The 16856-nt window shown below is 39.3% G+C and overlaps 3 protein-coding genes across 4 annotated transcripts; 2 read left to right on the top strand and 1 right to left on the bottom strand.

The window, feature by feature from the left end:
* The first annotated feature begins 5595 nt into the window (after nucleotides 1–5595).
* On the top strand, nucleotides 5596–7152 carry LOC113781138 (auxin-induced protein 22D-like). Its single transcript, XM_027327004.1, has 3 exons — nucleotides 5596–6056; nucleotides 6217–6422; nucleotides 6618–7152. Exons 1-3 carry the CDS (start codon nucleotides 5857–5859, stop codon nucleotides 6788–6790), a joined length of 579 nt encoding a protein of 192 aa, XP_027182805.1. The 5' UTR covers nucleotides 5596–5856; the 3' UTR covers nucleotides 6791–7152.
* Nucleotides 7153–8091: 939 nt separating this feature from the next.
* On the top strand, nucleotides 8092–11621 carry LOC113751125 (NADH dehydrogenase [ubiquinone] flavoprotein 2, mitochondrial). Its single transcript, XM_027295001.1, has 10 exons — nucleotides 8092–8329; nucleotides 8446–8478; nucleotides 8588–8653; nucleotides 9243–9359; nucleotides 9954–10031; nucleotides 10125–10230; nucleotides 10333–10379; nucleotides 10855–10932; nucleotides 11051–11116; nucleotides 11202–11621. Exons 1-10 carry the CDS (start codon nucleotides 8264–8266, stop codon nucleotides 11307–11309), a joined length of 765 nt encoding a protein of 254 aa, XP_027150802.1. The 5' UTR covers nucleotides 8092–8263; the 3' UTR covers nucleotides 11310–11621.
* A 906-nt stretch (nucleotides 11622–12527) lies between these two features.
* Nucleotides 12528–16856, bottom strand: LOC113751111 (transcription factor UNE12). Of its 2 annotated transcripts, none has more exons than XM_027294983.1 (6): nucleotides 16219–16853; nucleotides 15363–15482; nucleotides 14960–15025; nucleotides 14098–14163; nucleotides 13359–13436; nucleotides 12528–13278 (listed from the first exon to the last, which is right to left on the bottom strand). In XM_027294983.1, the coding sequence occupies exons 1-6, from the start codon at nucleotides 16597–16599 to the stop codon at nucleotides 13048–13050; spliced, it is 942 nt and encodes a 313-aa protein (XP_027150784.1). In that variant the 5' UTR covers nucleotides 16600–16853; the 3' UTR covers nucleotides 12528–13047. The 2 variants fall into 2 exon arrangements, with proteins under 2 accessions (XP_027150784.1, XP_027150790.1); XM_027294989.1 differs by having other exon boundaries at nucleotides 13109–13274; nucleotides 16219–16856.

The raw sequence follows: 16856 nt of genomic DNA, 5'->3' as shown, positions 1-16856 counted from the left end.
GATTTTTGGTGGATAAGTAAGCCGACCTGAATCAGTCCTCTCTGAGATGAGGTGAGGTGAATTCGTGTGTCCGAAGTCGACCTCCTTGTCCGAAGTGAATGGCGGGGCTTCTCCCCTGGGATCACTCCGACGATCAAGTTAGTATGAGAACGAGAAATATGCTAGAGTATGAGCAAATGAACAGTGTATGCTTACTTGTTGGGAGTGTGTCTGGGGTATTTATAGAGGGAGAGTAGAGGACAAAGCGGAGGGCTTATGCTGGTGGGACCCACCCTCTGGTCATTACGGCTCTGTCCCGTGTCAGGAGGTCTGACTCTGACACTGTAGCCGCCTGGACAGGGTGACGAGGAGTCCTTTGCAGTAGTCATTAAGTGCGACAGTGCTTTTCAGATAAAGCACTGATCCCGGATGATGTCAGGTGACTTGCCTCGTCCGCGTGCAGCTGAGGTGGAGGTGCCGAGGTCACCTACACGGTAGACTAGGGATCCGGCCGAGCTTAAGGGATATCCCCGAGGCACGGGTGAGCTCTGATGTCGGACGAGGTGAGGTCACCTCGGACATGCGGGGCGGCCGAGGTGAGCATCCTCAGGAAGGACATACATTCGTACAGGTCCGCCTTACGGATGAGGTGTTTATGCATAAGTGGCGGCACAGATGACAGAACAGATGGAAGAGGAAGAACTTGTAGCTGCAACTGCCCATGATATGTAAACTTGGACAAGATTTTCCAACCTTCCGTGTCTGCAATGCAATTGAAGTTGTGGACCCTTTTGCCAATTGCCATGGTCCTTGCTCCGCATGCAAGTCTTGCAAAGGTTACAGCCTGCACGAATGACGATGAATCGAGTTGGGCAGCCAAGAATAAATTGATCACCTCATCCTCTCCAACTCCACTGCCACTAGATCTAGCTATACTTTGTTTTGCTTTCCAAATCCATCAGCTTTTGCTTGTTTGATGATTTATTCAATTCAATACGAACGTGGAAAACCATCCCGTATTGTTCTGTTCGCCATGAAGTATAATAATGTAGGGCTCAAATCAATCAAATGATAAACAAGTTCGAGCAACCCCATTTCTCCTGTTTTTAGATTTCGGATGCTGCAGCTGGTTAAGTTATCAAGTTGAGCAAGTGATATATTCATAGTTTCGTTCGGCATTTGAGATTGAGACAACTTTGATTACTGTTGGGCAGGGGCGGAGCCAGAAAGAAATTTCAGTGGGGGCAAAAATAATACTAAATTTTTTTTATTTACTCTTTTTCTAGTTTTTTCAGCAAAAAAATAAATAAATTCACCAACAAGTACAAATGATACGTATAATCCATGAAAAACGTAAAAAAATAAACTCAAAATTATTAATGTAATAATAATTTTATTTCAAAAGCAAACTAAACTATTTACAATTGCTCACGACGAGTTTTCATATTTTGATAACGGTTTACAACTTTCTCATTTTGAACTTCACGAAATATATTTTTCTCAATATAAGTAACTAAACAATCATTCATCCAAGTGTCTCCCATTCTATTTCGTAACCGATTCTTCACTATATTCATAGCTGAAAAAGCCATTTCTACTGTAGCTGTAGCAACAGGCAAAATCAAAGCTAACTTTAAGAGCATATAAACCAATGGATACACAATATCTCTCTTAGTTTCTACCAACCTTTGAGCTAGATTAGAGATTTTCCTTAAATCGAGAAATTCCTTAACTGATTTCAAGTCATTAGTATAAGTATCCAATTCAATGTCAAGTGCAAGAATATCCAACTTAGAAAATTCACAAGGATAATGTTCTGCAAAACGAATCAACTTTTTCTTGTCAAATGCTGCAAAGGAATCACTTGGGTTCAAGCATGCCATACAAAGAAGCAACTCCATATTGACTTCATTGAACCGATTGTTGAGTTCTTGGAGTTGTAAATCTATCACAGCACAAAATAGCTCAACTCGATAGTGGTGAAGGTTTGTAATTTGTTGAACTTTTCTTCGAGATCTCCCACTATTAATGAATATTTCATCCATTTTCGGAATGATGATCTCATGTTTTTCACAAAACGAACAAACTTCATCAAGCAAAAAATCCCATCCATCTTCCCTAGTAGCATGTAATTGTTGCTTGGAAACTTTGGATGATAATCCCCAATTTTTTTTCTTTGGGCTGGATCAGCAGGTAATTCATCGAAGTTAATCCCCAAGCAATTTCTTTTATTGTCATTTTTGCACTTTCATTATCCTTGGCTTCTTCTTCATTAGATGACTCTTTTTCCATTGATTTCCTCTTGAAATATCTCTCCATAGCTAAAGAAATTAAAATCAATATATAAGATACTGATCCAATTAAAATATTAAATGTACAATAAAATCTATCCAAAAACTATTTCACAATTTAAAGTTATTTATTCATTACTAATTTAATATATCAAATCAATAATCACAACATATGAACCTAATCAAGTCAATTAGATAAAAACTCAAAAGAATCCATACAAGAATAATTTAAAAGTTAAAATATATGTCAAATGGCCCTTTATTCATCATTACATTAACTCCAATATAAGAAACTAATCAAGGAAAATAAAAATAAATTATATATCCATAATCCATAAAAGCACAATTTCACAAGTTAAAATATTTATCAAATAACCCATTTATTAGTCGTTACATTAACTAATCAGTTTTCAAATTTATTTAAAACAGTAATAGTCTCATGCTCTAGAAATATATTTGCCAACAAATTTAAAATAATAATAATAAGAAGTAATTGTTTAGAAGTTAGAACTTGATTTTGATGGTCAGATGGTCTTCTAAAATTGGTGGAAAGAATTGCAAATCAGTGGCAGAGTTGTAGATGGTCTCTCGATTGTGGCTTTGTTGGGGTCTTGAGGGGAAAATAGGAAACCAGAAATTAGAGGTCTAAATTGGGAAGGAAAATTGGGAATAAGAAACCAGAGGACTAAATGACGGAGAAAGGAAAACGGACTAAATGACGAAGGAAGAAAATTGGGAATAAGAAACTAGAGGACGAAATGACGGAAGAAGGAAAATAGGAACCAAGAAAGAAACGTCGGGTGTGGAATAAGAAAGGTGGGAAGTGGCCAAGTGGGGACAAAAAAAGTGGGACCAATAAATTGTATATTAAAAAAGAGAACTGTCGGTGGTTGTGGCATGTGGCGGGGACAAATTGGAACAAAGTAGAAAATAAAATTTGGGAAGTGGCCAAGTGGAGCATAGTCAAAACTATGTTAAATATGTATATATATTATAAGGATTTAAGGGGGGCAGTGGGGGCCCGTGCCCCCACCTTAAATCCGCCCCTGAGCATAAGGTCATGTTTTGTTTGAGAAGCGGTGAAATACTAAAACTCGATAATTGATTAGGTAATAAATACTATATCTATTTAGGCACGTCTGTTATATATGTTTTTATGTTAAGCAAAAGCAGACCATTCGCCTCTGTAACCAGAGTTGTTTCTTTCTGCTCATAAGTTGCATTCTGAGAATGAAGGGTTTGTCTAAATGGTGGTCATTCTTCAATTCTGCCGACTGCAAATGTGTAACATGTATATTATTGATCTTTTCTTTCCCCTTCGCCTCCTTTACTCCTAGGAACTAGACACTCACTTCCATTAGTCGATCCTAGACAATATGGAAGAGTGAGTGTCGCTATTCCTTTTTTTTTTTTCCCCCCTCTTTTTAACTCAAGATTTTTCTTATTTTCTTTTATAAACTCCCAATCTAGGCACTGGATATTATCTTGTCTCACTTGAGGTCCATGCATGAATCGTCATACAGAAGACAATAATAAGTTTAGTACTACTTTTTGCACCATTTCTTGTGTGCGTAGCTTGAGCGTTTTACAAATTTTTTTAGTCGCAAATCTAAATGTGATTGTACTTCCTGTTTGCCCACCATATGGTATCTACCATGTGTGTTTCTAGAAGTAATGAAAATCGAAAGTAACCAGATGGCCATATAAAAAGCATAAAGTTGCACCTCCATGAACGCATAATAGCTTTCTTGAATAAACACGAGTGTGTGAGTCCTTTCATATCAATTTCAAAATGTCTAAATCTGATTATTAATTGCCTTAGAATTTTGAAGCCGGGATTTCTTGATCGACCATAGAATGCCAATCTCTTCATTCATCCTTCCAATTTTTTGACAAAAAAGGAGAAAGAAAAAGAAAAAACAAGGATGTTTTGCAAAATAGGAGTAAAATGACAGAGAATTCCTTTATCAGATCAGTACTGTCGGTAGTCCACGAACTCATATAGTACTTAAAGTGGTCCTAAGTTCATACCACTCCTCCAATAACCTTTCGTATGTATGGTATAGAAATTGAAATTTCAACCATCCGATCGAACTAAGTCAAGCAGATATTGGCATATTAATATCACATTGATTTGGTATACTGATGAATTTTTCATATCCAACATTCACATTAGTTAGGACTTAGGAGGCAGTACTGTTTGGTCGTAAGGAAAAGTGGGAAAAAAGGAAAAAAAAAAATGAAGTTACAATTTTTTTTTGCACTTGCCGGTGTGTATATTTCTTGCAAAATTTATAAATATGCAGGATATCAAAGGAAAATAGTTAGTTGGATACATTACTCTAGAACAAATATCATCATTTATTAACTTTTAAAAACTTCCCATATTTTCTTCCTAACCATTCATACACGATAAGGCGACTTCTTTACTTCATTTTCTTGCATTTCACTTTTCTTCTATGGAAACGTACAGTTGTTATCCAAAATCAACCAGCTGTGATATGGCCTCTCCATCGCAAGTAGTTTATCTGTTCCTGCATGACATTTACTCCAGTTTTATTTGTTTGGATGATTGGAACAAAAAGTAAGTATACTTGAATCTTTGAAAACAGAGAGCATATTTTGTTTTCAAGATTATTCATTCATTCATTCGTTCAAGATTATCCGATCCGAGTTTAAAAACATGGATTGCGACTTGGGAGTGTCCACGAAGATAATGGAGGTTGGTTGGAGGATTATGATGATGCATCATGGATCCCAGCCACAAGTCCTGAGCTTAGCCATCCATTCTACTCCCACCATTCACACACAGACGAACCAATCAACTTTCTCATTCGACAGGGTCGGACCCCACCTCACATGGTCGGCTCCTCTACGTTGCCCCGTGATCCAAATCCAACGCTCCCTGATTTCCCCTACAATAATTGGAACGCATCTTGGCAGCGGATCCGTCGAGCCACGGCCTTGAATGCTGGCGGTTGGGGTTGTCCCTCCAGTGTTCCCCGGTTTGCCCGCACAAGACCCAGAACTGCCCATCATTTGACAGACAGTCAGAGCTGTTACTCTTTGGATACGGACACAGACATAAGAGCCGGGATAGATAGGTCCCACAAATAGTGCGATTTCATATTCGAAAGCGCCTCAAGAACTCAACGCGTCTCCCGAAACTTTAGCACGTGATGGAGGAAGGCGTGTTAACTGTCAAGTTAAGAAACGAAAGCGTGTGGGGGTGTTGTCAGTTTCTTCTAGTAATCTGTCCAGAAATTCATGCACAGACTGAATAAGTCACCTAGATATTGTCTCGTCGGTCTCACCCCACTCTCAAAGGCTCAACTTATAGGAGTAGTACTTATAAAACTTGGGACTTCTTCTCCATTCATTTCTCAGTTCTCACAACTCGCATCTTGCAGCTTTTCAATAATTGTTAATTGGAGGAGCAACCTAGACTCCATTGAAGAACCTCTTTGTTTCTTGAGATACTCATCTGTCGAGGAGGAAAAGCTTGGTTGTTGTTTGGCTAGGATTTTTTTTTTTTTTTTTGGATTTGTGCAACACATATTATATTACGACGATAATTTCTGAGAAAATGGAGATGGGAAAGGCAGCGAATTACGAGAACGAACTGGCAACCGAGTTGAGATTAGGTCTGCTGGGGACAGACCATCATGAACCGGAGAAGCAATCTTTCCCTTCCAGCCTCGTCATCAAGAGCAACAAGAGATCTTCATCAGAAATGGATTATAATTCCTCTGACAAGTGTGACCAAGATTGTGCTCCGCCTCCCAAGTAAGCAGAATACATGTTACAAGATCTCATCATGCATGTATTACAGCCTACTGGGCGCGTTTGTCTTTTGTCTGCATGTGTTTTAGTGGATGGTAAGTAATCAAACCTCTTTTTTTTTCCCCAAGTACTAATCGATGATGAAATGAATCTGATAATTCAGGGCACAAGTAGTTGGGTGGCCACCGGTTCGATCTTACAGGAGAAATGCTCTCCAGCAGCAAAAGAAAACCGAGAGTGATGTTTCGGGGATGTACGTGAAAGTGAGCATGGACGGAGCTCCATACCTCAGGAAAATCGACCTTAGGGTTTACAAAAACTATCCCGAGCTGCTCAAGGCTCTAGAGGTCATGTTCAAGTGCACCATCGGTAAGCACACGCCCTGCCCTGCTTTCTTTAATTGATTTTAATTTTTGTTTTTTAAAAAAAAGAAGTATTGGTTGAGTGGTGGTGTATTGTGGGAGATCAATTGTTAAAGATCTTTTCAGGCAGCGTGGTTTGTAGTATGATCTGCATGGCTCCTATGGTTATTTTATATGTGCGTGTGTTTTTTTATATTATCAGGTGTGTATTCAGAAAGGGAAGGATACAACGGATCTGACTATGCACCCACTTATGAAGACAAGGATGGAGACTGGATGCTAGTTGGAGATGTTCCATGGAATATGTTCGTCTCCTCTTGCAGAAGGCTGAGAATCATGAAAGAATCCGAAGCCAAAGGCCTTGGGTGTTTGTAGTTGCAGGACGTACGCCGGCGGATAAATTAGAAGAAACAAAATTAACTACTACAGCCGGCCCGGCATATAGCATAGTAGTAGTAGCATTTGTCACTGCACCCACGTACTCGCAAATTAAACATGGACTACTGCTACGGTGCTACCACCGCCAGGCGCCACCAAAGAATTCTCCTTCAACCAACGCCTTGGGTTCTCCAAGAAAAAGAAAGACTCCTCGCTCGCTTTCTAGCTTAGTCATGATCAGATTCAACACAGATCCGCTCATCAGATCAGGTGTACAGATTTCGATCTGATGGCTTTCTTTGTGACTCTGGATTCCTAATTCTTTAGTATCCCATAGCCTTGCAGGGTGCATGTCTTTATGGGCTGGATTTAGATTACAAGTGTTCCAAAATTAATCTCTCCGCACAAATCGATCAAGAGTTTAGTTCTTCTCGAATTCAGTCATTACGAATTATTCCGTGGACCACGGCTACAGGCCTTTCGATGGTCTCCAACAATGGGCTTTCAAGGAGCCCAATCACTTGTCTCGAAATACTGCTGCTTTTCATCCTTCAAAAGCCCAAAAATCATCAGTACCACGTACTGATATTAATTAAAGCCAGTAAAGAAGAAGGGAGAGCCATGACATTCAAACTTAAAAAAGAGATCTCTCCATGCAAAAGGCTATACGAAATCTAAAAATCGGGCAGGCAAAATTGTTATAAAATCAGCATAATGAGCACTAGAAAGCAGGAAAGTTATCAGCAGCCGTGATTCAAATGTTGAAACTTCAATACACAAGACATGTCGAATCATCATCACCTCAAAAGCACACGCATCATTGTTTTTTTTGTCCTCCTTGTTAATTGGATTCATGAGGAATGCAGAGCATCATGGCATTTGTAAAGAATACTATTATGCTTATGAAGACACCACACAACATGCTACACTAACACTAACGCAATGCAACTAGAAGATACGCCCCCTCTTTCTTTCTGACTAAGATTGCCTTTGTTTTTCTTCCTGTTGTCTTGTCCCACCATTCTACTGGATTATGAGTTCATCTATGAGTGAGTAAACATTATGAGTTAGTACATGCCCTTGAAACTACACGAGTTCTTATATTTCTCACGACCACGTCAACAAGATTTAAACACTTGACTTTTTTTTTTATATGTTAGGAAATGCTACGTCCTTATCAAGAGTTTGAGGCCCAAATCGACAGACCAAACAAAAGCCCAACAATTTCCATTGGCCAGCCCATGTGGATATAGGCCTCGTGGATGACGCGCGAACGCAGCACTCTTTTTTTGGTCTGTCACTCTTCCTCTCCAAAGAAAGAACCTTGCCTGAGAAAACTAGCTAAGAACATCTCTCTCTCTCACACACACACACACAGAATCCCATCATCAAACCCCACTGTACCAGAAAATCTTTAATCCTCCACACCAGACTTCTTTCCCAGTTCCATCCATTCAGAGCTGAGGGAAAATGCTGGGCCGTCTCGCCGCTCAACGCTTCCGCGAGATCCGTCAAGTTTTCCGTCAAATCCCTCAGGTTCTCCACTCCCACTCTCCCATCTAATTTCGCCTCCTTTCTTTTTCTTATTTTTCTTTATTATATATCTATTTTATTTCTGTTCATTTCGATCCTCTTTGGTGTTTCTCCTCCAGGCTCCTCGATTATTCTCCACTGCCTTAAATTATGTGAGTGCTCACTTTCATTTCTATCGACTTTTTCCCTGAAAAGAAAATTAGATTTCATTTCTTTAAATTTGGAGTCTTCTAATTTAGTAATTGACGTTGATTTGTGAAGCACCTGGACACACCTGATAACAATCCGGACCTTCCCTGGGAATTCAAGGAAGCTAACAAAGCAAAGGTTAGCTCTGCAATGCTTATTTCCTCGCATTGTTTTATGATTATTATTCCCACTCTTTTTTTTTAATAGGTTTAATACATTATAGAATCGATTCTTATCTGCACGCACTTCCTGTTAGAAGTCACTGGGGCGGTTGTTGTCATAAGCTGCGCTGTTTTTATAGTTCTCAATTGGATCAGTTACTTACTGCACTTTGTAGGTTTCGTATCGCTTAAGTTTGGCATTTCTGCTCTCTAATTAAATCGGCAAATGCAGCAACATTAGGGTTAGATTACCATGGTTGATATCTCGTTAATAGGACACTCATTTAGTCACTTTATTACTTGAGAAATCGGAGGACATGGTCTTGCCTTCACCAAGTATTGAATTACAAAGATTTTGATTAGCGTTATTTTCCAAATATGGTGGCATGCTTCTAGTATTGAACTACTGATGATACTATGTTTGCCATCAACTCTATTAGCAATTAGGCTTCTCATGAAAATCAGGTTGGAAAAAGTCTTTCCTATGCGTAGCTTGCTGTCTTTCTTTTCTGGGATCTTTAAGAAATTACACATCCTCTTAACAAAATAGTTTCCAATATGCATAGGTGAAAGAGATATTATCCCATTACCCATCCAACTACAAGCAATCTGCAGTTATTCCTTTGCTGGATCTTGCACAACAACAACACGGCGGATGGCTCACTGTTTCAGCTATGAACGAAGTATGTTGCTGTTGGTTGATCTTCCATTGGTTTAACTAGTTGATAACTCTTCATTGTTGCTGTCATTAGAGAAGCATTACCAAGTGTGCTGAATTCTGCACTCATATGCATATGATGCATACAGAAAAATTTAACAATTTGTGTCAGCATGTGGACACTAGGAACTTTGGAATGGAATTGCGTATTAGATGTACTTCCAGACAGCCGATTGATGAACTTTGGAGTCGGTTTTCATACTAAGTGCTTCTTAAATGTAGCTAATCGATGTTGATTTATTGTGTTGAATTGTTCGAGAGAATTATTCAAAAGGTGCAACAAGTTACTAAACTGGGGAAACCTTAATCTTTTTCTACATGTAAATTGTAATATTCCATAAAGACGCTCTATCATGCAATGGCAGTTGGACAGCTTTTATTTTTAAAATTTTTTTTCTTCTTTGAACAATCTTAAGCCTCTGTTTGGGTTTTGTGCTCTACTGAGTGATAAAACAATGGTTTTTTGAGCACTTATATTAACTCATGGATGGGATTGCTTGACCACTCAGCAATGACCAATATGCTGCTCATATTGCTTAATCTGTTTTGAGTGATAAAGGTGGCAAGAATTATTGAAGTTGCACCAATTCGAGTTTATGAAGTTGCAACCTTCTATTCAATGTTTAACCGTACAAAGGTGAGAGGTTACATGATGTCACCATAATTTACTATGAGCCTGTGTTTCTTATGCTTCAGCTTGACCCAGTGAACTGCTATGTTACCCTATCAGGTTGGTAAATACCACCTTTTGGTTTGCGGTACAACACCTTGTATGTTGCGTGGTTCAAGAGATATTGAAGATGCATTATTAAAGCACCTAGGAGTAAAACGCAACGGTAACTTTGTTGGAATGTTCTTCATCGATTGTCTTGTATACTGAATGTTATTGAAGCTATATGTTCTGGTTTTCATTTGAAGTTGCTATTCATCATTTGCAGAGGTTACAAAAGATGGTTTGTTCTCTGTTGGAGAAATGGAATGCATGGTACATTTTCTTCTCTGTCCTGTTCTGATCAGAAGATTTGTCATTTTGTTTGCTATGAGATATGGTCTGCTTGACCAATTCTAGGCACTGGAGGGGATATGCATTAAAGAATGTGTCTCTACTTTTCTAATATATTTTGTGATGAGTGAGCTAAGCTTGAATCAAATAACTGTTTTACACAGATTGGAGTGCATTAGCAGAGAGAAAACATACCTGCTATTCTCCTCTGGATTTTAAGTAGCATGCTCTTAGACTGAAAACATTGCATGATGCAGGTGGTGATATACTTGCATATCACAATAGTAATGAACATGATGAGTGCCACCTTTCCATTTGGGTGTGATTATTCCATGTATTTGTTATCCTATTCTCCATCAGTGCATGGAGAAGAGTTAATTTTCTTACTGTTACCAGTGTGATTGAACAAATCCAGTTTGGTATGGAACTTGATGCTATGTAGGTTTCATTTCCATAGGGATGCTGTGTAAATGCTCCAATGATTACTGTGGCTGACTATTCCAATGGATCTGAAGGATACGCATATAACTATTATGTAAGTAGATATTATTCCTTTTATATATTATGGCTTTTACTAGAAAATCTGATTTCATTTGGACCCTTGTGTCTTCAATTTCTTGGTGTTATTGTGTGTGTGTGGGGGGTAATTGCAGGAAGATGTTACTCCAAAACGAGTTGTTGAGATCGTTGAGGCATTGAGAAGGGGAGAAAAGCCACCGGTAAGGAAATAAATTTGCCAGCATATTATTTGCTTTGTTGTTGCATCAATATATATTTTATCAAATCATGCCATTTGTACTTCAGCGCGGCACACAAAATCCAAAACGGATCAATTCAGGACCAGAAGGAGGGAATATTACGTTGTTAGGCAAGCCGAAGGCTCCACCATGCCGCGATCTTGATGCCTGCTAAATTACCAGGAACTAATAATAACAAAAAAATGCTTGTTGCGTTTAGTACCATCCTTCAGTTATGCTGTCTCTGGCCTATTTGATTCAAAGATTTCCCTTGTTTACTTCCAATTTTCCTGCCAGTTGGGAATCTTGTGGATTTAATCCTTTCATGGTTACAAACCCTTTCTGCTTTTTTATTATGTACCAGATGCATAATATGGATGGCCTTTGTGTCCACATTACCTTAATACTTTCGATTGGTACACTTGAGGACTTAAAAAGTTATCACAAAATGTCTGGTTAATTGTAAATCTCTGTTTAGATGCACTTACGATTTCAAGGGTTTTTGCGTGCTCTTTGGGAGTAATTCCTTTGCTATTGATATTGAACTTATTTGGTTGATTGATGGACTTTTGTATGGGTGGCAGAAAGCAGCCATGGTCATAGTATTTTTTCCTAATTCTCTGTCAGGTGAGCTCATTTTCAGCCGAAAGCAAAGCCCTTAAAACGTTAGACAGGGAAGCGGCATGCGTCAAGATGTATGAACTTCCCATACAATACGGGGAAGCTCTCATTCGAACCAACGTTGCGAAAATATGTAACCATTAATAGCGTTTGGTGTCGAAGCATACAAGTTTTCTAGCGCTAAAAGGCTTGAGCAAGACAGTGTATGAGAATATAAGCCCAAGTTTTGAAAGTGATTCTGCAAGCCACACGCGGTTATTTCATTTTTCTTCTCCGCTGGCCGGTTCAAGTCCTTGCTTCACGTCTTACGATAAAGATATGTTGCTGGACGTCACACGAAACTTGACAGTGAAATTACAGGCTAGGCGCAAGAGTATGGGAGCGTCACCTCCTATCACAAAACTGAACCTCGGTTTAACTATTTTCTGCCTGCAAACCGCTTCTGGAAAACGAGATTTTCACTCTCAGAGCTCTCGGCTATTTGCATCAAAGATGGAGTCATGTTAGTTGGCAAGGCTAGAATAGCAATTCGAATATTCTGCCACGTTTCATTATAACGAAAAGAGAAACCATACCATTGTGATTAATTGAAACGTTATCACTATGGACAATTTGCCGAAACCCATCAGTTCATGCGTACCAAGTAGGTGACCCCGTGGGCTCGAGACGTCTTTTCCATTTTTGCTCAAGCTCTTTCCTACCATCCAACAATAATATTATATTTTCTCAATAATGATTTAGCGAAATCAACAAGAAGTCAAAACCACTTTCATGAACCAACCCACCCACGCCACTAATAATTTTGGTTGGACTACAAATCCAGCTTTCTGGGACAAACGAGCATTATCCATTCTAACTCGAAATGCCATTTGTGCTGAAATCTAATTACATTAGTACATAAATATATGTGCATCACGCCTTTGAAGGGTCCCAACATCCACCATCAAAATGAGAGTCCCCACTATAAATGTGCTTCCATCATCCACCACTACTTCCAGGTCACATCATTGATACAAAAAAGCACAGCATATCAAGAGAACTTTGACAATTTCTTCACTACATGAATCTAGCAAGACACTAGGGGTGCGTTCCTATTACTCTACAAATAACACCAGACTTTCTCCAGAATAAAGCTACAATAAGGCAAAAGGTGGGATCATGGCATCTGACATAGATTTCAATTAAAGGAAGCAAAAGTTGATTTTCATAAAGTCTGATCTTACGGACGGGGAATCAATTGGCCACAGCAAACTTTGTTTTTTGGGACTGGGATGTTATGACATTGAAGAGGCCTACGGAGGAGGATTTGTTTCAGGCTTGATAAGGTTGGAGGCATCTGGTGGTTGCGTGTGGTATATAGCTGAAGCAAGAGATATAGGCATTATACAGAGTGCCTTGGATTGAAGAAACTGCATAGCTGCCCCAACATTTTCTTCCATGAGTTTTGCTACCTGACGTTCAGTACCATCATTTGACCACTTGTCCCAGGCCGGCTGGGGTCTTCCACCTTCGCCGCTCTCTTCCTTCGTAAAGCACATAAAACAGATAAATGTGTAGAATGGAACCAGAGGGCACAGCAGACCAAAGACAGTTGTTTTATTACCTCAACTGACGATATTGGAATATCCGTCACAAGTGGTGCCACTGCGCCAGCTCCCCCCAATCTACTCATGCTCAACACCTGTACGGTCATCAACAAGGAGTTATAACTCCTTTTTCAAGTGCAGCTAGGCAGAAGATGCAGATGCTCTACAGATTTAGAGTCTTTCACAAAGATTGAATTTTTTAAGGCAGGGAAGGGAGGAGCTCCAATGGATGTCAAAATGGATTCTCGTAAACAACAACCTATATTGATTTCAGTGCTAACTCAGAGTGTGGCAGTATCTATCAAAAGGTATCATGCCAACCAGTAAAAAGACACAAGTTGCATGACATTCAGATCAATTTATAAATCTGCCAGTCAGACCACAGTTTAACCAACAAGAGAAATAATGCATCTTAGAGCATAGCTGCTGTCATCCAAAAAGAATATCTATAATGTTACATGACCAAAAAATTGCATCCGATCTGTATGTTAACAGAATAGTAATGAACAGGCTAAAATCAAGATTGAACTGTAGCACTCCTCCAACGGCCATAATTATATAGTGAAATAGGGCATAAAAGTCCACAAATAACTCATAAAATAAATAGATAGAAATAACTGTCATAAATTACACAAATACGGACAGATTGTAAGACATTACTTATCTGAAAAGGGTCATTAAACATGAAGCCCCAAAAGAAGTTTAAATTTTCTGAATGATCACCGAATAAAACAGACATCATCTCAGAAGAATTACCTTCACCTGAAGTCTCAGGAACTTCACGTAATCTACAATTTCATCAAGCATTGCTGCCCTGTCAGTCTATAAAAATAAATCAAAATAAAACTATTAACAAGGCTGCAAAAGAAATTCTTCTTTTTTTCCTTCTAAATCTCAGTATCTTGGACAACCAAGAAATATTTCTGAACTATGTTGGAGCTCAAGTGTTGCTATTTTCAGATCCAATATCAAAACAAGGCTTAAAAGTCTGGGAATCCCACAAATGGGAGGTGTAAAAGCTCCATAAAGCTATTACAGCAACAGATTGTTGGACAGGCAACTTGGCAAAGCTAAATTAGATCAAGTATTTTTGCTCTATGTGTGTCCCTAAATACTTAGTATAAGATTGCCGATTTCTGAAATTTTCATTTCCTGGAAGACATAAGAAAGTCCTTTCAAAAGATCAATTAAATCTACGCAAGCTGAAGCTTACAGGAATAAGAAAAACGAAATACTTCTTCCTAAAATAAATGACATCCAAAGAAAACAGTCATAGATTATCATTCCTACGCCTTCAAACTAAGGTAAGTTATTTGGTGCTTCTACGAAAAACCAAGTGCACAAGGTCCCACCATGGCCAGGATGTAGGAGGGGTAAGGAGTACGTGATTTAACCCGTACACACTTTTTATACTAAAAAAAAAACCTTTCAGAAAGAGGTTTGAATGGGGTTTAGGCAGATAATAGTGTTTGGTTTTTATCTACTTGACTTGCTTTTTAATCAAAATAAAATTCTGTAAGCTGCATGGATCTGTTTCTCTACCACTCTATTGCTTAGAGTCCCTAGGTTCCCTCAGAATCAAAAGCATCACTGAGATGTTGCAACAAAGTATACTCACCTTATTGACACTGGGAACCAATTCTTGCAAAGCTCTAATTCTTTCTGCTATTCTTTCTCTGCGTAGCTGTGCCAAGCCAAGAAAAGAAGATGGCCTGATGATATTAACAAATGAAGAAACGCAAAAAAGGGCTTTGAATGTTTGCCCCAGAATGGTGTAGGAAATAGTAAAAAAAAGACATCACCACTCAAACATATTGCAAACTTCTTCAGCAATTGCAGCTAAAATATGATAAAAATTACTCAAATTTGTCCATCAATACTATTGACATAATCTTCTTCCCCATAACAAAGAGGAAGTATTCATTTTGATGGATAGATGCAAAAGCTCGCATCTAACCAATCACAAATCTACAAATAACGATTCTTGAATTAGACTTCAATTAGACATTCAGGAGGCATACCCTCTCAGCTATACTGTGAGGATCTGTAGCCTGACCTCGCCTTGCCCGCACCCTTGGTCGAATTGCAGGTGGATGTGGAATTACAGGAACTGTCGTTGGCAATGGCTGTCCATGGAAACCCTGGAAGAAAGAGTACTATAATTGTCACAAATGATGATGCCAAATTGCATCACCTTCAAAAGGTTCATGATTCATGAAGTCATACTTAACTCAAAAACTAATACAAGATAGATCAAAACCAAGAAGCAGAGATCTGCAGTGCCTCGAAATTTTAAACATCTTCCCTTAAAAAAATGATTGAGCTTTTTGTTATTCAATTTAAGAAGGTAAAAATCTGCCTATTTCGCAACAAAAAAGGCCACAAGCATACGTGCAGACACATCAGGTGCTTTAAAGTCTTATCAGGCAGTCAATACTGGATTTTGCTTTACAAAAATCACTTGAAAGGCAGAAATCAGTATGTGAAGTACAAAAATGAAAAAGAAAATTTAAAGCATGCCTGGAGATAATCAAAACTTCATTCCCGCATCGGAACTACACCTTGTTTACATTAAAATTATCAGCCCAAAACAAACATTGCCAGGAATAACACTTTTGGAATTGTGTCGTCCCACTGAAACCAAACACTAAGCTCTCGCCATTAAACCTCTGGCGCAAGAATTTGTTGGTAAACGAAATCAACGAGACAGGGTAGAACTCTAACAACTTTTGGCTACCAGTAGGCTCCTAAAAGTTATGTGCATGAGCGTCTAAAACACTCAATATCCATAATTGCTTGTAATATTCATAACTACTCCTTTTTTTTCACTTCACCAAGCAAGGAACAAAGTTAGAACATCTCAAAGAGAGAACTTACAGGTCTGACGGAAGGAGCAGCAGGTCTGCCATCAACGGCGTCGTTTCGGAACCTCTTCCCGCTCCCGGAGGCTTCTTCCATCTTCACAAACCCTCCCGCCTTGCCTTGCTCCAAACTCAGCCCTAAAGGAAAATTACCCCCGTGAAAGGTACCACCAGTGCCAACACCGAGTCCAACTCCAACGCCGAGGCCGACACTGGCGAGGTGAGAGGAGGCGTCGCCGGAGCTGAGCTGGAGCATCATGGGAGGCGGCAAGGCATGGGCGTCATTCCCGGGAGCCAAGTTGGGGTCGGTTGGGGCTGCAGCTCCGGCATAGGCAGGAAACCCTAGGATTTGCTCAAGGAAGTCGTCGGAGGGGCCGTCAGTGGGATTATTAGCCATAAAAGTGAAGGGGAGAGCAACAAGTGAAGAAGGTGGAGTGAGAAGGATTCTCCGAGTTAGAGTTCTCCTCCAATTTCATGGACTGCTATATATACATATATATATATACACACGAATTCCGGTATGTGTAAAGAGCGACAATGAGAGCGAGAATGAGAGAGCAGTTGATGGAATTCAACTTTCTACTGATTACTGTGGGGGAAGAAGCGAAATAAAGGGGGCCGGAATGGCTTTGCTCTCTTTCTTCCTTTCTTTGA

This window comes from Coffea eugenioides, chromosome 1, assembly GCF_003713205.1.
Source record: "Coffea eugenioides isolate CCC68of chromosome 1, Ceug_1.0, whole genome shotgun sequence".
Taxonomy (NCBI): domain Eukaryota; kingdom Viridiplantae; phylum Streptophyta; class Magnoliopsida; order Gentianales; family Rubiaceae; genus Coffea; species Coffea eugenioides.
This window is presented reverse-complemented; position numbering and strand designations above follow the sequence as displayed.